Below are 26,946 nucleotides of genomic sequence, written 5' to 3'. Positions count from 1 at the left end.
ATATAAGGCAATAGTCACAAGTCCCAAGGGTTAGCATGCAAACATCTTTTGGGAAGTCATTTCTGAGCCTACCACTGTGGGGATTATGGAGAAGATCCTATAGATAGGGGGAAAGAATTCGAATAAAAGCATGGGAAACAGGGGTACCTGGATAGCTCAGCTGGTTAACTGTCTGACTTTTGATTTCAGCTCAGGTCATGATCTGAGGGTCATGGAATTGAGCCCTGTGTTGGGCTCTGCACACTAAGGATGGAGCCTTAAGATTCTCTCTCTTTGGGATGCCTGGATAGCTCAGTTGGCTAAGCGTCAGACTCTTGATTTTGGCTCAGGGCGTGATCTCACTGTCATGAGATGGAACTCTTTGTTGGACTCTGTGCTCAGCATGGAGTCTGCTTGAGATTCTCTCCCTCTCCACCTGTCCCTCCCCCAGTTCTCTCTCTTACATGTGCACTCTCCCTCCTCCCTCTCTCTGGGGGGAAAAAAAAAGGCAAGGGAAACAAACACCACAAATGCAATTAGAGAATGGCAAGTGCCTCTGAGCTGTTGAATCACTGTCTGTGAGGGGATGGCATGGTGGGAGAGAAGGCTGGAAATAGACTAAGGGCCGTGGATGCCAGGTTTGAATTTGAATCACATTCCGTAGTTTGTGGAGAGTCGGGGGAGATTTTAGAGTGAAGTGGTAGCCCATGATGTGCTTTAAGTGCATAGCTCTGTGGCACTGGGTGATGGGTTAGAGGGAAGATGCCCTTGAAATACTTAAAAATGAGGATAGTTAGGAAGAGGTGGGATTTCGTTCATGTGTTCAGAAAATACTTGTAAATACAACCTGCCAAAGACCATTTTAGATCCCAGAGATACAGCACTGAACAAGGTAAGTCCTTGTTTTCTGAGGTTTTCATTTTAGTGAGCAAGATTGATAATTAAGAAATAATAATTTCAGGGGTACTGGGTGGCTCAGATTGTTAAGCGGATGCCTTCGGCTCAGGTCATCACCTCCACATCCTGGGATCGAGCCCCATGTTATCAGGCTCCCGGTTCAGCAGGGAGTCTGCTTGCTTCACCCTTTGCCTCTCCTCGCTGTGCATGCTCTTTCTCTGTCTCTCTCCTTCTCTCAAATGAGTAAATAAGACCTTAAAAAAAAATAAAATCTTTAAAAAAGAAAGAATAATTTCAAATAATGGTGAATGTCATAAGAAAGTTAAATAGAGAAACTTGCTAAAATTCTTGCTGGGGCTAGTAGGAGAGAGGCGATGAGTAATATTAAGGCATATAGTTTTAGAAGCCCTCTCTGGAGAGGGTATATTCAATTAATATTTGAGTGTGTACCTGTGTGTTTGTGTGTGTATAAATATTTATTTATATAGTAGGGGAAACTCATTTGCATCTCTTCCAAGGCACCATGAGGCCCAACCGCATATACACACACATAAACACACACATACACACACAGATTCCTGGCTACACACCAGTTTCCAAGTGGAGGAGGCAGCCCTCGCTGTTCCAGCATTCACCCAAGGAAACAAAGGCGAGGCGAGGCAAGGGGGAGTGGGGAATCTGGGCCTAAGAGAAGGGCATTCCAGGCAGACCACACAGCAATTGCAAAGGCTTTTTTTTTTTTTTTAAGATTTTATTTATTTATTTGGCAGAGAGATCACGAGTAGGCAGGCAGAAGAGGAAGCAGGCTCCCTGCTGAGCAGAGAGCCCACCCAACGTGGGACTCGATCCCAGGACCCGAAGATCATGACCTGAGCCATAGGCAGAGGCTTTAACCCACTGAACCACCCACGCACCCCTGCAAAGGCTTTTATATCAGCAACTTTGCTGCACTACCAAAACCCACACAATCTACCTTCTCAGGTCATGAACATTTTATACTCACCCGTATTAATATATAGGCTGTAAATCAGTAGTAGTGGCTTGCTCCAGGTGGTAGCTCCACTCTGTGTCTTTTTATTCCACGACTGAGTAGCCCCACTTTGAAACATGGTCTTCTCATAGTAGAGAAGTATGAGTATGAGCCATAACCATGCAGAAGCAATTACAGCTTCTTAGACATAGTATAGATCACATCTGCTCACACTCCACTGACCAGAGAAAATCACATGGCCAATTTCAGAGTCACTCCTGGAACGGGGAGGTGAATAACTCTATAGAGTAATATAGTATGTGATGGAAACAAACCAGGCATGTTTAGGGTATAGAAAGAAGAAAGGTTCAGTGTGAATAGGGAATCTTGGTTTGTTTTGCTCACTGATCTATCCCATGCAGAAGAATACCTTGTGCACAATACATATTCAATAAATAGTCATTGCATGAATGAAAGGAAGCCAGTGTGGTTAGAATGTAAAGGAAACATGAGATTGCAGTCGCTAGCAATGTATCAGTTGGCAGGTAAGAGGAAACTGAATTCCACCCCTGCCTGAGAATTTGGTTCTGTAGCCAGTTCTTTCCCCTGACCCTCTGCTCCAGCAGTAGAAGCTTCAGCTGTGTACATTTAGCTCTGCCATAGATTCCCTGTGAACTTCCCATTTAGATGGACTCCCGCGGCCTGAGACCCCTCCCTCTTTTTAAGAACATCAACTCTTCTTTCTCCAGAAAATGCTCTTTTCCCCATTCCAACCATGTTTTTCAATAGAAGCTAATGTCTTATAGAGGTACTATCCAAGAGTATTAACAGGCTCTTGTTCAAGGAGCCCACCTAAGAGAACCGGGAGATTGTGGAGCAGATCTGTCCTATTACTTGCCTGGGTAGTGGGCATGACATTAAAAAGACATATAGTCTTTTTATCCCCAAAAAAGAGCATCATCATTCAACTGCGTCTCTACACCTCATGATCTTGCTCTGCACTGCGTTTGCTAATATTTTTTCATCATGTTCTTAACAACCATACTAATATAGTACTTTTTAAATTGTTGTGGAAGTGCCACAGTTTATTAGCCAAGGCTAGGTCATTCGGAGCCTTTCCCTAGAATTTTCGAAACTGAAATAGAGGAAGCAACTCTCAGTCCCCTCCACAGGTGACAAAAACACAGTGGTGGTAAAACTGTGACTTTGTTTTTGTCACCTGTGGAGGAAAGCAGACCAAGATTGGGTAAAAATGTATATGAGTTACTGGTAAGCCTGGCCACACATCTTTCCTTATCATGGTGATGTGAGCTTTCTCATAAATTCCCCTTTTGCCTAAATTGTTTTTGATTGAGTTTCTGTCTCTGCAGCTAAGAGAGCTGAGTAATACAGCCTGGGAGCTTCGAAGGCATCTGTGTACTCATCTGTTTCTCAGCCTGAAATCTAGGAAAGAGTTTCTTTTTAGTCAGGTTAGGGAATAATCAACTTTCTGGCAAACTCTCAAACTGGTAAAGTGTCAATAAATTATGCAATTTGTTATGCAATAAATTATGCAATTATATGCAAAATTTATTTTTTTTAAAGATTTATTTATTTTAGAGAAAGAGAGAGCATGAGAGAGTAAGCATGGGGACAAGCAGGAGGAGAGAGAATTCTTAGTCAACTCCTCACTGAGCGTGGAGCCTGATGTAGGACTTGATCTCACAACCCAGAGATCATGAGCTGAAACCAAGAGCTGGATGCCTAACCCAAGAGCACCACCCAGGGGCTTGCAAAATTTCTTTTTAAAGTAGATCTGTATTTTTTTTTTAAGACATTTAGGAAGTAAGTGCTAAGGAATAAAGGAAAATGAAAGTAAGTATGATCATTGTGGTTGTTGGAACATCAGATTTTATACCTTTTTCCATAAAACTAAATCAAAAACTGTGTGTTCAGTTAGTTTAGCTAAACTAGATGACTATATATTGATGATATTTCATCCTTCTTGTAATAATAAATACTTGTGTTATAGTAGGGCATTCCCCTCCACATCAAACTCCAAAACTGAAGGAAACAGAATAAGAACCTATAATTAAATGCACAGTAGAAACACACTACCTATAGTTTCAAAACACGGGAAACGCCCAAACAATAGGGAACGAATGAGTAAAAAACCTGAAATAATACCTGCTAATCAAAGTGAAAATTTTATGTCAGAAAATTCATAAAATGTTTAAGATGCTCTCTTAAAAGAAAAGGCAAATGTTTGGAAAATTAGAAATGCCTGATTCATAGATCTGAAAGAGAAGGGATGTTTCAGTTACCCCAGTGGCCAGACACATTAAGGTGTACCCATTAGATTGTTACTTACTTTCTGCTGCAGCCTACTCTTGAAGTACTGGGGTCTGTCTGCCTCTCCTATCTATTATTGTTGTCACCTCTCTAACCATTGGCTTGTTAGTTCTGTTTCTGACCTTTTCTTGCACTCTTTGTCTTTTTATGCTTGACTCAGCCCATGGTGCATCGATGCTGACACCCCCCAGTTTCCCCAGGTTTAACCCACCACCTGGGAAGAATTTTCTACATCTGTCCTCTCTGACCCAAAAGTAGCAGTCTTGCAGGAAGAGTGCTCAAAATATATATAGCTGAAACTTTACTATGCTAGAGACTTAGGATAATGGGTAATATTTTTTCTTCTTTCCAAGTTTTCCTTGTTCCAACACCATTGCAGTAACCCTTGCAGAGAGAATTGGCAAGAAGCTTTTTCTCATCTCTCCCAAGAGTTCCACCTAGTGGTGATTCTGCAGAACTGCACTTTTCAGCCTCAAGTAGAGGAAAAAAAGACGCTGTTTATTATTTCACTAGCATTTTTGTGTTTATAACATAGCAGTGTAATATATGTATGCACGATATTAATTTACCTGGGAGCAAAAACCAGCTCATGGAGTAGCTGACCCAGAAATTAATATGGGCCCTGTAGATTTCCAATCATAACACCCGAAGCTCATACTTAATTCCCCATAGGATTCCGGGTTTACTAACATTTCATAAGACTGGTTCTACTCTGGACAGTAATTCTTATATAGTGAGCATTTGCATCTACTGCTGATTCTTGATGTTTTTAGACACTGTCAGGTGTCTTGTAAATGTCCATCACTTTATTAATTTACTCTGTTTGCCTGAAGAGAGTAGGACAAACTCAGTGGCTGAAGCAACAAAACTGTATTAGCTCACAGTTTTGTAGGCTAAAAGCCCAAGGACAGAGTGTACCAGGATTGGATTCTTCTGTTTGATCTGAGAAAGAATCTCTTCCTGCTTTTCCCCTAGTTTTTGGTGGTTTGCTGTGAATCTCTGGCATTCCCTGACTTTCAAAAATAATCACTTTCATCTTCATGTGACATTATCCCTGTATACCAGACTGTCTCTAGATTCACCCTTTTTTATAAAGACACTGTCATATCAGTGTCATAGCAGTGTCCCCCAACCCATGACTTCAGTTTAACCAGTTACATCTGCAATGAACCTATTTCCACATTAGGTCACATTCTGAGGTACTGGGTGGTAAGACCTCAACATGAATTTGGAGGGGAGGAGTGGTTACACAATTCAACCCACAACAATCACTGTACCTCCAGACTTCATTTCTGCCATGTTGGTATCAGGCATAGTAATGAATTGTTTTGACCAACACAATGTGAGTAGAAGTGGTATGTGCACATCTGAGTAGAAATTAACATTTTCCCCCTCCGTTATGAAATTGACAGTATTCCAAAAAGAGGCTGTTTTGTCAGCTGATGTCTCAGAGTGACAGTGACATGGAACTAAGCAGCAGCTGACCTTCAGTCAGTATGCACTGTGAAAAAGAAAGAAATCCTGATGATTTTAAGCCACCAAGACTTTGGGGTCATTTATTACTGAAGCATAAATTAACTTAAGCTGACTGACACAATAAACCTAACATAATCTGACTGATACCTTAAGTTCACTTCTGATGTGCGGATTCTTTCTTTCATTCATCAGATATTTGTTGAAAAATTACTGTGTGCTAAGCATAGTTCTGTGTGTTGGACACTGTGATAGTTAATTTTGTGTTGACTTGGGCGGCCAGGGAATCCAGGTATTTGTTCAAACATCCATGTAAATGTCTGAAGGCAGTTTTCAAATGAGATTAACATTTAAATCAGTAGATTTTAAGTAATTTGCCTTCTATAGAATGTGGGTGGGCCTGATCCAATCAGTTGAAGACCTTAAGAGGAAAAAGACCAAGGTTCACCCCCAGGAAAAGGGAATTCTGCCTCCAGAATGCCATTAGATCCTGAGCTGTAATATCAATTCTCCTTGGGTCTCCAGCGTGCCTTACTGCTCTGCAGATTTCACACTAGCTGGCCCACGTAAGTCACACAAGCCTTTCTTGAATCACTATATATATGCACATCTTATTGGTTCTATATTGTGGAGAAACCTGATTACAGACACATACAGTGAACAAGCTTGAACTAATCCTCAGGGTTTACAATTAAAGGAAGGTTATAGATAAATAAACAAGAAAATTACAGTATTGTATAGTAAATGCTGGAATTTACTCCATGTAATAGAAGTACGTAGAAAGAGCATATAACCTTGACCTAGGGAATCAGAAAACACTCTGTGGAGGAAATGAAGTCTAACTTGAGAACTGAAAGTGGCAAGTGGTTTAGGAGGTAGCCAAGTCCAGAGACAGGGTGATGGGGAACAGGGATTGAACTGAGTATAGAACATGCATTCTCAACAGGGGCATCATTGCCCTCAAGAGGAGAAAAGTGGTGCTTGGCAGGTGAAATCAACCATAGCTATTACAATGTTTTGTGACCTTGGAAAGTTCAGCCCTATCTGACAAAACTTACTTTATGGAGCAGTAGGGGAGATGATTAGAAGACATATCTGAAAGGTCTCCTTATGGGGGCAGTGATGAAAAGGAGATTAGGAAACATTTGTGTAAAAAAACCGTTAAGGCAGAGTAATGATCATATGTGAAGCTACAGAAGTAAAATGGAGTATTTCAAATATTAAAATGTTTTAGGCAGGTGGGAAGGAGAAGAGAGTCAGGGAGGTTGTGTGAGAGAGGCTGTTCTGGACACAAATTTTAAAATTAAATCTGGAAATATGTTTTGCCTTCAGTTACCTAAATATTTTGAATAAAATTGAACTTTTGTGTCTAAATGATCTGCTGCAGACTTTTCTCACCTATTTTATATATGAATTTGTACGTTGTGTTTGCAGCCACATGCTAAATGAATCATTAAGTTTTAAACATTTTAATGGCAAAGGACAATTGTTAAGATATTTTTTTCTGTCTATCATTCTAGGACTTTTTAGTTTTATAATTGTAATTTCTGAAATAGCAACCTGTTCAGGTGAGTACTTAATCATAATGCTATTCTGGAAGGCACCTTAACCTCTGGAGAATTTGCATGTGATTTACTTCACTGGAGTTTCAAAGATTAAAAAATATGAGAGTAAGAAGATATTTTTCTTGGTTCCATTGTTGGAATAGAATGAGAACAATGGTGTATTTAATAACCATTATCATTATCTTCCTCCCAGATTGAATTAAAATTGCTTTAATATTCTATTAGGAAAATTTTATAAAAATGCTGCCAATCATTTTTTTCCCTAGCAGCTTGTTAACAGTGAACTTAACGCTAATTCAGTGCTTTGGTGAGATAGTATAAACTTAATTTTAAAAGCTAGAGAACTAAAGAATTTTATGCTGTACCATAATTTTAACTTCTAATATTTTTCTACCATAGGCCTAGCTTGATATAAAGAGACCTGACCTAAATGTCTAATACACTCTTTTTAGGAGGCAGCATTCTGGTAATATTTTTTATAAGATCTTGTTATGTAAAAGACGGTATATAGAAACAGATTTGGGGGCGCCTGGGTTGCTCCGTTGGTTAAGTGTCTGACTCTTGATTTCAGCTCAGGTCATGATCTCGGGGTTGTGGGATCAAGTCCTACACTGGAGTCCATGCTCTGCATGGAGTCCTGGACAATGGGTCTGTCCCTCTCCCTCCCTCTGCCCCTTCCCCTGCTCACACTCTAATTCTAAAAATAAAGAAAGAAATAAAATCTAAAAAAAAAAAAAAAAGAGAGAGAAAAAGAAAGGAATCGGAGTATGTATTCTGGAGTCAGACTGCCTGGGTTCAGATCCTGGGTTGAATCTGTTTGGGTTTAAATGTTACTTGCTTTTGTAAACTTGGGCAGATGTGTAAAGTTCTATAACCTTACCTCACTTTGCTCTTAACTAACTTAGGGGAAATAAGAGAACCACTACATAGGGTTGTTGTGACTATGAAATGAGTTAATTATGTACAACACTTGGAACAGTGCCTGGAACCTACTCACTACTCAATAATGTGAGCTGTTATGATTTGGGGCTCTCTGTTGAATAGTTTTAAAACCCTTTGTTGAGTGCTTCCTGTGTGCCATACAAGGCACATACTTGTGGAACTGTTACTACATCTTACCTAAAATGATCTTCAGAGAAGGATTCAGGCTATGTTTTTACCCTGACTTTTTTTAGTATCATTATTGTTCTCTTTAGTGCATTTCAGGCCTTCAAAGTGGTTTATTTTTTAGGCTAGGATGCTATTTTCGTTCTTTTGTGAGAAGATAAACATCATAGGATCATAAGAAAAGCGTTCCTTAGGGCAGTAGGTGGGAGACCATTCCACTTCAGAATTTTGCACTGGGCTCTGGCATCTGTCATGGTACCGCTCTTCCCATAGCGACAATAGGGAAAATGTAGAGTTATCAGTGGTTTTCTGGCTTTTTTCAATTTTGATTAAAGAAATTTAAATATACCTTTCATTGTTTGTATCTTTCAGAAGATGTCTTTGAAAATCACCAATGCAAAACGAATCGAAGGCCTCGATAGTAATGTGTGGTGAGTGCCTTAGAATAAGCAGTACTAATTTGGTGAAGCTTTCTTCCTACTCATTTTGATTTTCTTAGTTGGGAATGTTTACCCTCATCTAAAATCTACCAATAAAGGCACTTATTTTAATTTACTCATTAAGTGAAATTGGAAGGAAGTTAAGGGTCCATACACTGATTGATTCATTCGTATAAATATGGTACATGTGCTAAGCCTACAGATAGGCAGAGAAAAGGACAAAGAACTTCTCTTGTAATCCATGAGCCAGTAACAGCTGGTGTGGTTGAGGGAGAAAAAATACATGATGAAACTGTGCGTTTCAAGAAATTGAGATTTCTAAGAAACTTCTAAGTTCATTAGTTCAGCCATCATTTAATTAGACAAAGTCATTTTGTAGGTGGTAAAGTTTTTGTTGGGAACTCATATTTTTTTATTTTTAAGATTAAACTAGGTCTTAGTTTTTCAGTTTTATGTTAAGATCATGAGATATAAAAAGCTAACTGTAATTTTGGTACTTACTATTATTTTTTTAATTTGAGGATTGAATTTACAAAGTTGGCTGCAGACCCCTCTGTTGTGAATCTTGGTCAAGGTCTTCCAGATATATCTCCTCCCATATATGTAAAGGAGAAATTATCAAAGATTGCAGCAATTGATAGCCTGAACCAGTATACACGAGGCTTTGTAAGTATATGAAGACCATGTGGGACATGAACTTTTATTTTATATGGTGTTGTGTGTGAATGTGCTTCTGTCACTTCTGTATAATTGGCTTTCTGGGACCAGCTGTCCCAACCTGGTAATCAGAGGAACCCCTAACCTTGCTTGCCCTTATCTTCTGGAAGGAGCCATCCCCAACTTCTAACCCCTCCACAGTCCTATCTTGGTCTTTGCTTTACTGTTGCTCCAGCATAGGGTCTGAGGGCAACAAGGGAGGGAGAATCTTCTCTCTTTTTTTTCAGCTTTTTTTTTTTTTTAAATTCCAAGTATGGTTAACGTACAGTGATATATTAGCTTCAGGTACACAATACTGTGACCCAGTGTACATTACACAATACTCATCACGATGCATACTCGAATCCACATTACCTATTTTACCGTTCCTCCTGCCCACCTCCCCTCTGTTACACATCCATTTGTTATAGTACAGAGCCTATTTTTGGTTTGTCTCTCACCTTTTTCCTTTGTTTGTTTTGTTTCTTATATTCCACATATGAGTGAAAGTGTATACTCTTTGTCTATCTCTGACTGACTTCACTTAGCATTAGACTCTCTAGCCCATGTTGTTGTTGCAAATGGCAAGATTTCATTCTTTTTGATGGCTGAGTAGTATTCCATTTTGTGTGTGTATGTGTGTGTACCACATCTTCTTTACCCATTCGTTTCTTGATGGACATTTGGACTGCTTCTATAGTCTGGCCATTGTAAATAATGTTGCTACAAACATGGGGTACATATTTCTTTTGAATTAGTATATATATTGGTATCATACACACACACACACACACACACATACATATCACATTTTCTTTATCCAATCATCTGTTGATGAACATCTGGATTGTTTCCACATTTTGGCTATTGTGGACACTGCTGCTATAAACATTGGGGCGCAGGTGCCCCTTTGAATCAACACATCTTTGGGGTAAATACAGGAGTGCAGTTGCTGGATCACAGGGTAGTTCTTTTTTATTTTTTTTTTATTAAGATTTTTATTTATTTATTTGGCAGGGGGAGCATCAGGTAGGGAGAATGGGAGAAGCAGACTTCCCACTGAGCAGGGATCCTGATGCAGGGCTTGATCCTAGGACCCCCAGGATCATGACCTGAGCTGAAGACAGAGGTTTAACGACTGAGCCACCCAGGCGCCCCTAGTAGTTCTATTTTTAACTCTTTGAGGACCTCCATACTGTTTTCCAGAGTGGCTACCAGTTTGCATTTCCACCAACAGTGTAAAAGGGTTCCTTTTTCTCTGCATCTTTGCCAACATCTCTTGTTTCCTGACTTGTTAATTTTAGTCATAGTGACAGGTGTGAGGAGTTATCTCATTGTGGTTTTGATTTTTATTTCCCTGATAATGAGTGATGTTGAGCTTCTTTTCATGTGTCTCTTGGCCATCTGTATGTCTTCTTTGGAGAAATTTCTGTTCAGGTCTTCTGCCCATTTCTTGACTGGATTTTTTTGGGGTTTGGGGTATTAAGTTTGATACGTTCTTTATAAATTCTGGATACTAGTCCTTTATCTGATATGTCATTTGTGAATATCTTCTCCCATTCTGTAGATTGTCTTTTAGTTTAGTTGATTGTTTCCTTTGCTGTGACCTATGCCCATTCTTTAAATATTTTCCAGTTTTTGTAAATATATGTAAGTATATTTATATATGTGTTTTTTATTTGAATAAGTATAGCAGATAGTCTCGCACTGTCACCAGGCTGTGAATGACATTGGTCACCTCAGGGAGATGGGAAGGCAGTGTTGTTAAGGAGAGATCATTGTGCTTTTTTAACAGAGCTTTGCCTAGTTTTAATTATTATATGAAGCATGTGTTATTTTTGTAATTAAAATTTTTTTAAAACACAGACCCTTATTATTCTGAGGAAATGTGTAGTGTTTATGGTTGCTTTCAGATCACCCCTTGCTAGAATTTGTTAGACCTATTATTAAAATGAAATTCAAAAGAAATTTTGGATTTCCAGGAATGGTGACAATCTTCCCTTGCTCTTTTCACAAACTGTGTATATTTTTTGGAGATTGAATTTAAGTAGTTTCTTTCTCTTGCTATTATTTTTTCGTTTACTGCTGTATTTCGCCACCCACCCCCATTAGTAATTATACCCAGTTTCTCTAATATTATAATATCTCCTAATTTCAAAATATGAAAAATATGCTACAGCTTTGTTTTTATTCATTTTAATTGGGTGAGGATCTGTGACATACTAACCAACATTCTGACAAAGGTGACAAACAAAAGTATCTTTAACAACAACAGCAACAAATGCCTCCTTTTTATATAAGCTTGGATGGATAACTTAAAATGACCAAAGGCTCTTTTACTTCATAAATCTGAGGTATATCCTACCAGCCTTACATGTGTCCTGACCCAGATTCCTTTAGAGCCCTAGGTGCTTTGCAAAAAAGCCACATGCCCAGCGCTTGGACTCTCACTTGCAACTGACTGAAAATTAAGGAAGTTCTCCAAAAGCAAAAAGAGGAGCTACATGCTAGGAAACAATAACAAATAAGAAATACTGAATTCAGTACAAATAAGACAAGGAGGGGAAAAGGGAAGGGAAAGAAAGAGAAGAAGGGAAGAACAGAGAACATAGAAGAGATGAATCGAGGAAGATAGAATAAATGAGTTAAGACTCCCTACAGGAATGCTGAGCTGGGTGGCTCAGGGATGCTTGGGTGGCTCAGGTGGTTAAGCATCTGCCTTCAGCTCAGGTCATGATCCCGGGGTCCTGGCATCGAGTCCCACATTGGGATGTTTGCTCAGTGTGGAACCTGCTTCTCCCTCTGCCCCTCCCCTTCTCTTTCACTGTCTCTCTGACAAATAAATAAAATCTTAGGGGGGGAGGGAAACCTCCCCATATGTCTCAGAGTTTTTGGATTTACAGTCCCTTCATTCCTCTAGTGAACATTGTTTGCTTGAATGCTTGAATGTTTGCTTGAATGACTCCTCCCCTCTTGGCTATCATGTGGTAAAGAATGTCCTACTTCCCTCCTAACATAACTCTCATATAAGCACTAATATACATTTCTTTGGGGAATTTGTTTTTGCCCTCTCTCCATAGTCTGTTGGTTGGCATAATAGCCTTCTCTTTGGTAACATGGAAGAACAGAGTCAGGATATAGAGACAAAGCAGGTTTTCTTATTTTAGCTGGGAAAAAAGTCCAACTCTACTATCAAAAATAAAGTAATTGAAAAAAAATAACATAATTGAATGTGATTTGATTGCTGTCAAAAATGTACTATCAAAGACATATTTGGTATTGAGGTCAATTTTTACCAAAGCAAATACAGTGGAATTTTAAATCCCCAAACCAATTGTTTAATTTTTTTTTTAAGTCATTAGCAAGTTTTTATTACCCTTCATGTAGGAATCCTCTGAAAGTAGGGGGAAAATGTTTCTTATTTTCATTAAAAAATACAAATTTTTTTGGATAGTTGTAAACATGAAACCCAAATTTTAAAAATTCTTTCATTTTAGATCCAGAATACCTTCAAGAAGTAGATCCCATAATCAAATTTAAGATTTCTTTCCTTCTTTTTTGTTCAACAGGGTCATCCATCACTTGTGAAAGCTCTAGCCTGCTTATATGAAAAATTTTATCAAAATCAAATCAATCCAAATAAAGAAATCCTTGTGACAGTAGGAGCATATGGATCTCTTTTTAATTCCATTCAAGGATTAATTGATGAGGGAGATGAAGTAAGTATATTAACATTATCATCTTACCTATATTTAATTATTATCATTTGTACTGCCTTTGAATCTTTTATTTTACTTTCTATTTTTAATTATATTTGAAGTATAGTACACATGAGTAAAATCCACAAATCTTAATTAAGTACACAGCTTGACAAATTGTTTACATGCATATGTTTTTATTTATGTGAATATGTATCCAGGTAATCACAAACCAGATGAAGATATGGTACATTTCTAGCACCTAGAAGGCTCCCTTTTGCCTCTGTCTCATTTATATTCTTCCAGAGGTAACTACTCTTCTGTCTTCTAGCACCATAGTCTCCTTTTACCTGCTCTTTAAGCTGATATAAATGGAATCACACAGTATATACTCTTGAACAGCTTCTTTCATTTATCATTATGTCTGAGATTCATCTGTTTCATTGCATGTGACTCATTCGTATTTTTACAGCCTGTTTAGATAAGGGTAAGTGGAAGGGGCTAGCAGTGATGGGGAAAATGAATCTTTCATTTGCATGACTAAAATTACCCTTATCTGAACTCAGCAAGTATTTGGTCGGTGTATTTTTATGCCCAGCATCGTTAGCAGCCCCATATGTAACAAGAAGCATGAATGACTTCTGCTTTTGGTACTGTGACCCACATGACCCCAGACTCAGTGCTGCCCCTCCATCCCCATCATAATTCCAGTACCCCTGCTCCAGTATTTCCTGACCTCTTCATTCATTCAGAAATCACTGAGGATCTCCTATACTAGGCACCCTGGGAGACAGTTTCTGTGTGGCAGGAGTTCCCCGTCTAGTGGAGGAGATACTCTCCAACTGGTGAATTGGAATACATGTGACAGTCAGTTGTGGAGAATGTGTTAGTTATGGTGGTGACGGCTCTACTAACGTAAACTCAGAAGACTCCAGAGAGGCGTTGCTTAAGCCAAGTCTGAAGAATGAATATTTACCTGGATCTATGTTGTTAATTCCTTTCTTTGAACTCTCATGGCACTTTCCCTGTACAGCTTCTATAAAAGATACTGCTGTTACTTTGTATTATGTTACTCTGTTACATCTCTAATTCCCTCTACTATGCCAGACAATAAGCTCCTTAAGGAAACATCTTAAGGAAGTACAGGTATGCTTTCATATACATAATCTCCTTTGAGCCTATAAACTAGTTGAAAGTTGCATCTCATTCTTTGATGTTCTTAATCCTTTCTTGCTCCCCCCTTCTGCAATCAGCAGGAGCATCCTGAGGCTCAGCCCTCACCCTTCTTTCCTTTGTTCTTTCTTCCCTGATCACTGTATCTGATCTTTGAAACCGCACACATGTCACTTTCTACCTGTTTTATTTCCTTTATAACATCTATTACTATCTGAAATTATCTAATTGACTTCTTTGTTTTCTTATTTAATGTCTTGGTAGAATGTAACTTCCAGGAGAACCAGTTTATTGCTCTACAACCAGTCCCTGAAACACTGAATACTCAATAAATACTCTGCAGAAAGAGAGAGGAATTACTCCCACCATAAAAATAAGGAAATTGCAGCAAAGAGTGTCAGTCTATTCTTTCAATTTTACCTCCCTGCCTCTCCAATTTATTTTCCTTTATTGAGCTCTCACTTAAGATCAGGTACCTGTGTTTCTCACCAGAGTTCAAAGATCGGTCATCTTGGTCCCTGAGAATTTCGTAGACTAATTAGGAACTTACAGCCCACCAAGGGAAAGATCCCTTCCAAAGGGAATGAACAAAGATAGACTTCTTTGCCCTGCACAGTAGCTAACACCTAGCATAGTAGGTGCTCAGTGTGAACTGAATGACTAGCACAAACAAAGGGGCTTTAGAATGTAAGGCCTTTAAACAGGCATTTTACATCATAAGAAATACACAGTAAAAAGTGCAAATTTGGAACAACAATCAGGTATCACTAATTTAACCAACAGAAGTTAAGTGAGACAACTTAGTGTTGATTTGTGAAATTAGAAATAGTTACTCAATTTTTCTAAAGCAATTTGGCTGTCTGTATAAGGTGCCATAAAAATGTTTGTACGCTTTAATCTAGCAGTAGCAATCTTACGAGTTTATTCAGCTATTTAAAAGCAGAGAAACTATATATAATCACAAATAAACATAGCATTGTTATTTATTTATTTACTTTAAAAGATTTATTTATTTTAGAGAGAGAGAGAGCACACGTGGGCACTGGTGGGAGAGGGGCAGAGGGAGAGAGAATCTTAAGCCGACTCCTCTGTAAGCACAGAGCCCATCATGGGGCTCAGTCCCACGATCCTGAGATCATGACCTGAGCTGAAATCAAGAGTTGGATGCTCAACCACCTAAGCCACCCAGGTCCCCCAGCATTGTTCTTTATACAAGCAAATGATTTTAAAAAAAGACTATTCTAAGACTCCCAAGTGGCCATTAAGATAATAAATATTAAAAGTATAATAATAGGAAATTTTCATGGAATATTACTGGGTTTAAAAAGATAAAAAGAGGGGCACCTGGATGGCTCAGTTGGCTTAAGTGTCTGGCTCTTGATTTTGGCTCAGGTCATGATCTCAGGTCATGATCTAAGATTGAGCCCTGCATCAGGCTAGGTATGGAGCCTGCTTAAGAGTCTCTCTCTCTCTCTCTCTCTCTGTCTCTCCCCCCACCGACCCCTCACTTCCATATTTGTGTGTTCTCTCTCTCTCTAAAAGAAAAAAGAAAAGAAAATATATATATATAAAGAAAAAGAGAATATATATGATGGGTATAAATTATGTGTTCAAACTTTCCTTATAGAAAAGCAAAAAGGATGCTAGATACCAACTGGACATGTTGGATTGGCCCATTGACTGATGTAAAAGCCAGCCCACAGGTGACAGAGAGAGAACATGTAGAGGCCAAGGAACAAGGAATATATATCTTAAAGGGGCTAGGAAAAAAGACCGAATCTAGATATGTCACCCACAGTGAAATTGTGGGTATCAGACATAACAATAGCATCTTAACCTGTCTCCCTGCATCCAGTCTTTGTTTTGGAGTGCTTTTGAGCAGAAAGAAACATCTTTACCCTCAGGATAATGCTTGGAAAGTGGTACCCCATAATGGAGAGCGATGTTGTGTCATCTTCCCTTACAGTCTTTGGCTTCTGCCCCTCTCTGGTATTTTAGTTTGTAATTTAAAATTTAAAGAAATACTTAACGTTTTGGCTGGAACATTCCTTCGAGGATGTGATGAGACATGGCCTCTTCCCCCAGAAAAATCTACCTAAGCCCATGTGAAGTTTTACATATAATTTCAGGAATCCCGACTGCAAGCCCTTCTGTAGACCTCATTAAGAGATCAAGGACTCCTGAACAAGTGTATCTCTAAGGTCTTTTCCACTTGGCTGTTAGCTCCATGAAGGCAAGGAAGACTAGCTTTTTCACTGCTGCATCTCATCATGTAGTATAATGCAGGTACACAGTATTTTTTAAATGAATGAATAATTGATACATTAAATTCTTATTTGGTTTCATTTTAGGTCATAATAATAATGCCTTTCTATGACTGCTATGAGCCCATGGTGAGAATGGCTGGAGCAACACCTGTTTTTATTCCCCTAAGATCTGTAAGTTTGCCATTCACATTCTTAAAGATGTTTTGAAAATATATGTAATTGCTTTGTCCCTGATAAAGCTTCAACTTTGATTACTTTTTGGGATTTACTGTGTATCTCTACTACGGCTGAAGGTAACCAATATCTTGAAGAGAGCAACTTTTATTACTGTCTCCTGTGTTTGCCATGTGTCTCTGTTGTACCAGCATTCACATTATATCTAATGTTATCTCTTGTAGATATGTGTCTTCCCCACCAACATAAGCAGGACCAACTCAGAGACCATTTCTAACTCACTTTCATAGCACTGCTCCCCAGTGACTAACGGTTTATGCTGGGTCTCCATAAATGATTGTTTAGTTCTGAATTAAGTGAAAATTCTGAAATGTTTAAAATTTTGCTTTTATTTTTAGGAATTTAATGAAGCATGCTACCAATGTCTTTTTAAAAATCTTACTAAAATAAGTATACACTAAGATAAATCAGAATCTTATATGGCCTTAAAGTACTAAACATGTTAACCATCATTATAGCTGGCTCCCTTGAAGGAATGTAGACACTTAAAAGCTATTAAGTATCGACAAGATTTTATTTTGCCATTTAATAGGTGTGAGCGTGAGACTCTAGTCCTCTTGGGCTCTTAAGGTTTAATTATTTCTGTCTTTCTTTTTTTTGAAGATTTTATTTATTTATTTGAGAGAGAGATACAGTGAGAGAGAGCATGAGAGGTGAGGTCAGAGGGAGAAGACTCCCTGTGGAGCTGGGAGCCCGATGCAGGACTCGATCCCCGGAGTCCGGGATCGTGACCTGAGCTGAAGGCAGTCGCTCAACCAGCTGAGCCACCCAGGCGCCCAGGCTTAATGATTTCTGTTTATTTTCTTTGTTAGTCATTTATTCAGTTACCTTTAAAGGCCTTACCCTTCTCTATTTTTTTTTTCCCCAGTAAGGTTATTTATTTGTAAGGCAGTAAACATGAATCAATTGAATTAAATCACATTTTATTCTTCATACTTAGAAACCTGTCAATGGGAAAAAATGGTCTAGTTCTGACTGGACATTGGATCCTCAAGAACTGGCAAGTAAATTTAATTCTAAAACCAAAGCTATTATACTGAATACTCCACATAACCCCATTGGCAAGGTGAGTCTTTGATAGCTTTATACAGTCTTCTGACCTATCATTTTCTCACACGGTGAATCATAATTGGCTCTGCTCTTTTGTTTTCTTTAATACATACAGGTATATACCAAAGAGGAACTCCAAGTAATTGCTGACCTTTGCATCAAATATGACACGCTCTGCATCAGTGATGAGGTTTATGAATGGCTTGTATATACTGGAAATAAGCATCTAAAAATAGGTACTGATTATTACATAGAGTCACAATCTAAATGTGTTTGGGCACGTGTGGAACAACTGATTGGAAAGGATCCCAGAACAGCTTTAAAATAGTCCTTACATTGGGTATCTTGTCCGGATGATCACTTAAATGGGATTTGAATAAATGATGTTTGAGTGAAATGATTAACAGATGGAAGGACAAACAGTACAAACTAAGGGAAGAGATTTTTGGATCATACTATAAAGCTATGAAACCAAAGAAGTCATACTTTTGCCTATATCCTTGGCTTTTTGTCAAGAATCCATCTATTACTTAGTACATAAGATACAGGGAGCTTACGTGTTCCCAAGCTGGACTCTGTGCTGAGCAAGTTGCCAAAATTCCAAGTCAACAGGAGATGTAAGGGCCAGTAAGCTATTGCTGCTTGGTCTTTGCCAGAGATTTCTTCATTACTACTGGGCCATCTCACAAGTGTCTCAGTGTCTTCTAGAATTGTTCAGACTGATATCAGCTGTAAGTATGTATGCACGGCTGCAAACTTGGAGTTTTTGCACTTGTCCTTGCACTTGCCCAGAAACACTTTTCTCCCTAGATATCCACATGGCTCAGTCTCTTACCTACCCCAGGGCTTTATTCCAATATCAATTTTTATGGCCATATATACATAGTTACAAGCTTTCTCCTTCCAGCATTTGCTTTGCTTTCCACCCCTCCTGCCCCATTCTGTTTTGTTTTTTTCCTTTATAATAAATATCAAGACCTATATTGTTTACTTCTAACCTGCCAGAACGTAGGAACTTTTGTTTGTTTTAGTGTCTTCTGAATGCCCAATTTCCAGGATAGGATCCTGCATATGTTAGAGGATCAGAGCACAATTGATGAGTAAACGAACAGAAAGTATGAAAGAGGATAAGGGAAGGAAAACTAAAATCACTCAGGCAAAAAATCAATAAATAAAAAATTAGTGTACTTATATATAAATAGTTGTATATATCATAATTATCCCTATGTACATTATAAATAGTAGAAATACAGAGGACAAAGCAAATGCTTGAGAGGATCAACAGAGGAGTGAGCAAAAGATGGAATTTGCTAAGCAGAGAGGTAGGAAGAAAATTCATACCAGATAAACTAATATGGACTGAGACAGGGAGGTGTAACAGATCAAGATACACTTAACATTAGGACAAGTGTTTCACAAGGATATAATAGGCACAGATGATGATGGAAAAGTAGGATAATTCTGATAGCCTCGAATATGAGAACAGAGTTTAAACTTGTGGAGGAAGTCACTGGTTCTGAAACTCAAAGCCTTAGTATACAGAGTACCTCAGAGCCACGAAATTCACACCATGAAATAGGGATACATTGTCTTCCATCCTGAAACAAGAGACAGTTTTCCTAACAGAAATTTAATAAGTAGAAGAAGTCATTAGGGGCGCCTGGGTGACTTGTTGGATTGAGCATCCAGCTCTTGGTTTCAGCTTAGGTCGTGATCTCAGGGTTGTGAGATCAAGCTCTGTGCTCAGTGGGAAGCCTGCTTTGAACAGTCTCTCCCTCTGCTTCTCCATCCCCCGTCCCCCCGCCACTCATGCACACACACACATACACACATATACTCTCTCTCTAAAACAAGGAAATCTTTTTTTAAAAAGAAGTCAATATAAAAATCACAGTTCTGTGCATATTTGTAACAAAGAGCCGTTGAAATAAACACATCAGAACTTTTTTATTTTGCCATTAGTATTCACTTACTAAATATGCATTTGTTTCATCGTTGGGAGCCCACACTGTCAGATAAATAGTAGTACTTATTTTAAGCACTTAAGAAAATTTCAAGGAAGAAAACTTAAAATTGATTTTTAATTAAATTTTTTATTTTTTTATTAACATATAATGTATTATTAGCCCCAGGGGTACAGTTCTGTGAATTGCCAGGTTTACACACTTCATAGCACATACCTTCCCCGTGCCCATAACCCCACCACCCTCTCCCTACCCACCTCTCCCCAGCAACCCTCAGTTTGTTTTATGAGATTAAGAGTCTCTTCTGGTTTGTCTCCCTCCCAATCCCCTCTTGTTTCATTTATTCTTTTCCTACCCCCAAACCCCTCACATTGCCTCTTAACTTCCTCATATCAGGGAGATCATAGGTTAATTGTCTTTCTCTGATTGACTTTGAAATTGTTTTCTTTTTAATTCTACACATTAATTTGATTGTCAGAGTTCCAACGAGCATACTTTGAGAACAAGAGATGTGTCATGTCAAGGGAATTGGTTACATGATTGGATTTGTAGTATAAAGCTAAGAACCAGCTATAGGTGAGGATCTGAAGTGAGTCAGATAGGTTAGCAGTAGAGTTTAGAATCAAAATAATGTGGGGCTTGGGCAGGGAGGGGGTATAGCCTTTGAAGACGGGAAGGGAACAAGCAAGTATGCTTCTGAGATCTCTGGCCTGGCCCCCTCAGCAGTGGGGATGTGCTGAGGAGGAGCAGATCTGTGGGGTGTTAAGGAATTTCCTGCCTCTCGTGCTTTAGTCTTGCTAAGTTTCAGTGTTTGTGAGATACAGAGAAGATGTCTTGGAGACAAGTGGAATTATAGGCCTGATAGTCAGGATCAAATTATGAGGAGAAACAGTTTGGGCAGTCATCAAAGTTTTGTTGATGGTGGAACCCTTGGAAGAGAATATTCTCAGGGAGAATGGATAGCCAGAGAAGACAGCCAGAGATCTGAAAGGTTCGGTGATGCCTTGACTCAGAAAACTGCATTAGGGTTCATCTTCATGATCTCTCTGTTTTGGGTCATTTGGACTATTTGCAGTCAAAAATCAGATCAATATGAACAAATAATTATTTCTTGTAATTTCTAATTTAATTAAATAAATATAATTTTTAATTAAGCAGAGAGAAGAGTCATCTTTCTAATGAATATAATTCTATACTTAACATAAAACATAGTTCATGTCTATGCAATAATGCCTCAAATCTTTAGAGTTTTAGTTAACTCAGTTTAATAATATTTTTCCAATAGATAACTTTAAATGATCTTAAAATACATTGTTTGAGCCTTTATTATATTGCTTAAACCTCATATGATAAGCCCTTCATATTAAAAATGTAGCAGATATTACTTGCTGGAGATATCAAGACATATATTTTTAACTCAGATTTTTTAGTTGTTTATAACAGCCCATAAACAAGAAAAAAAAATGAATTCACTATTTCATTATTTAGAGAGTGCAGTTTGGTTCCACAAAAACTTAGCTCTTCTTCAAATATAGTGGCCTTTGTTATATGAAAGATGCAAAATGGCTATTTCATCAATTTGCAGAGTGTGATGGTAAGGCTTTCTAACCACACATCATGAAGCAGCATCACCCTCGTGCTTTTACTGAAGCAGTTTTCCCTGGGGTAGTACTCTTCCTCATGCCTCTCATCCCCATCTGACTTCCACTGAAGCCTAAGCTACCTGTAAATAACTCATAGTGGCTGTGGCTGATTTAAGGATCATGGGTCATAAATTGGAATTGCAAAGACCAGTTGCCTTAGAGATATAAATGCAAGCTTAACTTACCAACTTTAGGTATTGAAATTTGTTTGTTATTGTTGTTGTTTAGTTTTTATTTATTTATTCATATAAGTAATCTCTGCACCCATGGTAAGGCTCGAACTTACAACCCTGAGACCAAGAGTTGCGTGCTTTTCCAACTGAGCTGGCAAGGTGCCCCTAAGTTTTTTGGTTTTGGTTTTGGTTTTAAATAACTCTACCCAACATGGAGCTCGAACTCACAACTCCAAGACTAAGAGTTTCATGCTTTATCAACTGAGCCAACCAGTGCCCCTAGATAGTGGTTTTTTTTTAAATGATCAGACCTATAAAGATTCTTTTTTGTTTTTTAGTTTTTTCCTGTTAGATTCACACACAGGACTTTGGTATTCTGTTCTGTTTACATTAACTTCTGTGGCTGAGGTGGAGAGGACATGAACATCTAGATGTTTTAAAATTCCTTAGGGCCTTTTTATTGAAGTAGTAGAATTTGTTCTTGGATCAGATTCTTGATTCAAATGATATCTCCAGATTTCTATAAAATAACATTTCAGTCAACAAAAGAAACCTCTCTTTCTAGAAAAAAGATATATTAATACATTGATATTGATATATAAATCTTTCAGTATTCAGCTAACTAATATAAAATTCCTTATAAGTTATTCAGCTGATCAGTTTACTGCTGGAAAAAAAGAGAGGTTGGTGTATACCATGACTCTTAGAACAACAGAAGAATATCTACTGTACCTCTACAGAACAGGTGAAAAACTAGGAGATTGCATAAGAAGAACTTAAAACTCATGGGATTGCATGAGAAGAACTTCACGACTAAATTATTTAAGGAATGAAAAGAGCAGTGTAGTTAGCATTCTTGGAAGATTCATAAGGCAACATTTTGCCAATGTTCAGCAAAGTTCGCAAGATTTTACATTCTCTACCTTCATCATTTTGTCACCAGCATGCCCTTTGCCACAAATACCTTTTTTCCTCTTCTCTGACTGGCAAAGGCCTACGTGGTCTTCCAAGTCTCAGCTCAAGCATTACTGTCTACAGAAAGCTACGCCTAACACCTTCTTCTGTTCTTGCATGATACTCCATGCCTGTTGGGATTACAGCACTTTCCACACTGTTCTATGGTTGCTGTTTTACTTTCCTCCTACCCCCACTAGACATTAAACTCCTTGAAGATAGGAATGGCTTCTTTCTTATCTCTGTTTCCTCTAGATCTAGGTTAGTCTCTGGTACCTGGTCATTGCTAATAAGTGTTTGGTAAGTAAATAAGTATAAGATTGAATGATTTTTTTAAAGATATCAACCAACTTGAAAACATTTATGCAGTCATTTCTCATTATTTGTGCAATCCATATTTGTGAATCACCCACTAAAATAGATTTTTAACTCCAAAGTCAATACTCCTGGCACTTCATTCATAAATATGCAGAAAGGGGCAAAAAATTAGAGTGACCCGATGGACATGTTCTCAGTTGAGGTCAACAAGGCAACGCTCTGCTTTCTTATTTCGGCTCCTTCTATAAACAAGTGTCCTTTTCATGATGATTTTGTTCTTTAAAATAGATCCCAAGCATAGTGCTGACATGCTGGCTAATATTTCTAAGAGTAGGAAGGCTATGTATGGTATGTATTATGGAGAGAATAAGTATGGGAGATGAGCTCCATTCAGGCACAAATTCTAGTGCTCTTGGCCATGGAGATATTAAGGGGTGATACCCAAAAGGTATGGACTTCCTCCAACTGCTTGCACAGCTCTGCTGATACACTAAATATCATCAAATTGGACAGTTTAAAGAAGTGAATTTTATGGTGTAGGATTTATATCTCAAAGTTGTTAGTAAAACACACACACACACACACATGCATGCACACCCAGATTGCCTGGCGCTACCCCCAGAGTTTCCGATTCAGTAGCTCTGGGATACAGTCCAATAGTTTGCCTTCCTGACTACTTCCCCACTGAGACTGCTGTTGCTGGTGTGGGGACCACATTTTAAGAACCATTGCCATAGGAAGCCTGGAGAAATAGATTCACAAAATGGGCAAAGTAGAGTTGAGACAACAGTAGCTAGGACCACAACCAAAGTGGAGCCACAGGAAGAGAATATTGAATGTACTGCCACTGCTGACACTGCTTGTGTGACCTCTGCTTGTGTGACCTCTGCCCGGCACTGGCTACTGACACTCCTGCCCCTGGAAGTAATTTTGCTACTTAAAATTACTTAATCTGTCACGTATTACAGTGTTTTCAAGTACTGTAACATTTTTCATTGTGTTTAGGTTAAAGTTACATTATATTTAAAAACCCGCTGAAGGGATGCCTGGATGGCTTAGTCATTAAGCATCTGCCTTTGGCTCAGGTCCTGATCCCAGCATCCTGGGTTGGAGCCCTGTATCAGGCTCCCTGTTCAGCGGGGATCCTGCTTCTTCCTCTCCAGCTCCCCCAAGCTTGTGCGCTCTCTGTCTCTCCTTCTCATATAAATAAATAAAATCTACAAAATAAATAAAAATAAAAAATAAATTAAAAAAATAAAAACCTACTGAAATACACTGACGACACTACTTTTAGATTATACTGAATAAAGATTGATGGGAAAGCAATTCCTTAATCTTTTTCTTTTCTCTTTCCTATTCAGCTACGTTTCCAGGAATGTGGGAAAGAACAATAACAATAGGAAGTGCTGGAAAGACTTTCAGTGTAACTGGCTGGAAGGTAAGATGCTGAAGAAGATAATATCTTCAAAACAGGCATATATTTTATTTCTCGTAGAGTTTCTGTACTTGTGTATTTTAAATGCATATATTCTCAGTTTACACAGGTTTTTATATTGACTGATATTTTCTTTATTATTTACTCATTCGGCTTTCATGTTGGCCTTTATCCTTTTTGAGACCTGATCATTTCTTTGTTCAAGTTTTTATTTAAGTTCCATTTACCATACAGTGTCATATTGGCTTCCGGTGTGCAGTACAGTGATTGGGCCCTTCCATACCAGCCCAGTGCTCATCACGAGTGCCTGCCTGACTCCTCATCACCTGTGTCCCCCATCCTTCCTCCCCCTTCCCCTCTGTTAACCATCCGTGTGTTCTCCATAGTTAAGCATCTGTTTCTTGTTTTGCCTCCCTCCCTCTCTTTTTCTTTTCCTTTGCTCATTTGTTTCATTTCTTAAATTCCACATATGAGTAAAATCATACAGTATTTGTCTTTCTCTAACTTATTTCGCTTAGCAGAACACTGGCTCCACCCACGTCACTGTAAATGGCACAAAAAATAGGAAGTTTTTCATTTTATAAGTAATGAACTAATGGAACTCTTTTTTTTGCAAAAAGCGTTCAGATTATTGCATATTAATATAAAAGGAGGAAGAAAATAATATAAAATAATAACTAATATTTTGGCACTTACTCTGTGCCGAGTTCTAAGTGCTTTACACAAGCTCGTTCTCATAAGGGCATTATGAGGTGAGTATAATTTATCATCTCCTTTCTCAGGCAATAAAACTAGTACAGAAAAGTTAAGTAAGTTGCCTGAGGCTATACTGCAAATAAAGTCAAGCCAGGGCAGGCAGTCTAGCTTCAGAATCCACGTACTTACGCACCACATTATGTAATACAATAACAATTTACCCAGTAAAATATTGTTTAGTTTTTATTTATTTACTCATTTAAGTAATCTCTACACCCATGGTAAGACCTTGGAAACTTGGTCATCCTCCAACCGGCCTCTCCTGAACATGACCAAGAGGCAGGGAGTATCAAGAAAATGGGGCCTGGAGAACCAGCTTCTGGAAGAGCCCCCTAGGCCCTCATTCAGAGTTACTTTTACCTAAATCAGATAACCTTTGTTACAGTTTTTAGACCTTCAGAATACCAGAAGTAGCAAATTAGAAAAGAAAAGGATAATAGTGACTAAAGGTACTGTTTACCTTCTGAAAGCAGAGTTCAGTGACTCCAGCGGAAACTTTCTCACAAAACAACAGTGTTGAAATGAGGGGTAAATACTAACACTGTACTACTTTCATAGTATGAACATTTTAGACTTGCATATACCTAATAATTACATTAAGCTGAGCTACTCTATCAGATTTGGTACATACAGTTAGATTTGTTTTTTGAAATCTGCTTTGTATCTTTTCCTTCTCCAGCTTGGCTGGTCCGTTGGTCCTCATCATTTGATAAAACATTTACAGACGGTCCAACAAAACACCATTTATACCTGTGCGACGCCTTTACAGGTAAGTATTAATGGTACTTGGGGTTGAAGCATAGTCTTTTGGTAAAAGTGTTATTTTTAGGCTGTGTATTCGAGTACCCTTTTTGAGCCAGGCTTCTAGTACTGTTTGGGAATTTAGGAACGGACAAATATTCATTGCTATCAAGAACAGCTTTTTTTTTTTTATTTAAATACAAAGTTTTAGTTCTGAACACTCCTACACTGCTGGAGGGATTGCAAAGTACTGTGGACTCTGTGAAGGACAGTGACGACACCTTGTCTTTCCCGTCTTCTAGGGACTGCTCGCATTCCTTGGCTCATGGTCACATCACTCTAACATGATTCTGATTCTCTCCTGCTACCTTCTTGCCCTTATAAGGATCTTTATGATTGTATTTGAACATTTGCAAAGTTCATTTTACCATGCAGGGTACCATATTTACAGGTTCTGGGTTTGTTTGTTTGTTTGTTTGTTTTTAAGATTTTTCTATTTATTCAAGCAGTGGGGAGGTTGAGAGGGTGGGTACCCTGATGCAGGGCTCTGTCCCAGGACCCTGGGATCATGACCTGAACTGAAGGACTGGGCCACCCAGGTGCCCTTACAGGTTCTGGGTTTTAAGACCTGGACACCTTTGGGGGCCATTCTGTCTGTCACTATGAGTATTTAAAAAATGAAAAGAAAGGAAAAGAACGAGGAAGCTCTATAAGGATCAATATGGAAAAATTTCCAGAATATACTGTAAAGTAAAAAAAGCAAGATGCAGGGCAGTGTATATTTTTGCTATATCCTGTATAAGACAAGGGGAAACCATTCACTTGTATTTTCCTAAAGGATCTCTGGAAGGATCCATAAAGAGCTAGTAAAAGTGGCTAATTGTAGGGGATTGAGGAATAGGTGAAATGAGTAGATAGGAACAGGGGTGGGTGTAAGACTTTTTAATGTATATCCTTTTTATATCTTTTCTGTTTTTAAAAAATGAATATATAATAGGTATCTATGTATCATTATTCTGTGAATAATCAGAACAGTGAAAAAAATTTTTTTTTCTGGAAGACAGTTAAAAAGCCAAAAGAGT

General features: G+C 38.4%; 1 protein-coding gene across 2 annotated transcripts in view; it reads left to right on the top strand.

Annotated features, from left to right (window-relative positions):
* Nucleotides 1-26,946, top strand: part of KYAT3 (kynurenine aminotransferase 3) — a 57,674-nt gene that overhangs the window by 18,400 nt on the left and 12,328 nt on the right. For both annotated transcript variants that reach the window (XM_004752647.3, XM_004752646.3), the window contains 8 exons: nt 8,695-8,753; nt 9,284-9,428; nt 13,028-13,177; nt 16,681-16,767; nt 17,771-17,896; nt 17,996-18,116; nt 24,294-24,370; nt 25,803-25,892. In XM_004752647.3, coding sequence (XP_004752704.1) covers nt 8,695-8,753; nt 9,284-9,428; nt 13,028-13,177; nt 16,681-16,767; nt 17,771-17,896; nt 17,996-18,116; nt 24,294-24,370; nt 25,803-25,892 — 855 coding nt within the window. The remainder of the gene's footprint in view (nt 1-8,694; nt 8,754-9,283; nt 9,429-13,027; nt 13,178-16,680; nt 16,768-17,770; nt 17,897-17,995; nt 18,117-24,293; nt 24,371-25,802; nt 25,893-26,946) is intronic.

This window comes from Mustela putorius, unplaced genomic scaffold, assembly GCF_011764305.1.
Source record: "Mustela putorius furo isolate JIRA1106 unplaced genomic scaffold, ASM1176430v1.1 tig00003853_pilon_pilon_pilon, whole genome shotgun sequence".
NCBI lineage: Eukaryota > Metazoa > Chordata > Mammalia > Carnivora > Mustelidae > Mustela > Mustela putorius.
Note: the sequence above shows the minus strand (reverse complement) of the source record. Positions and strands in the feature narration are given on the sequence as shown.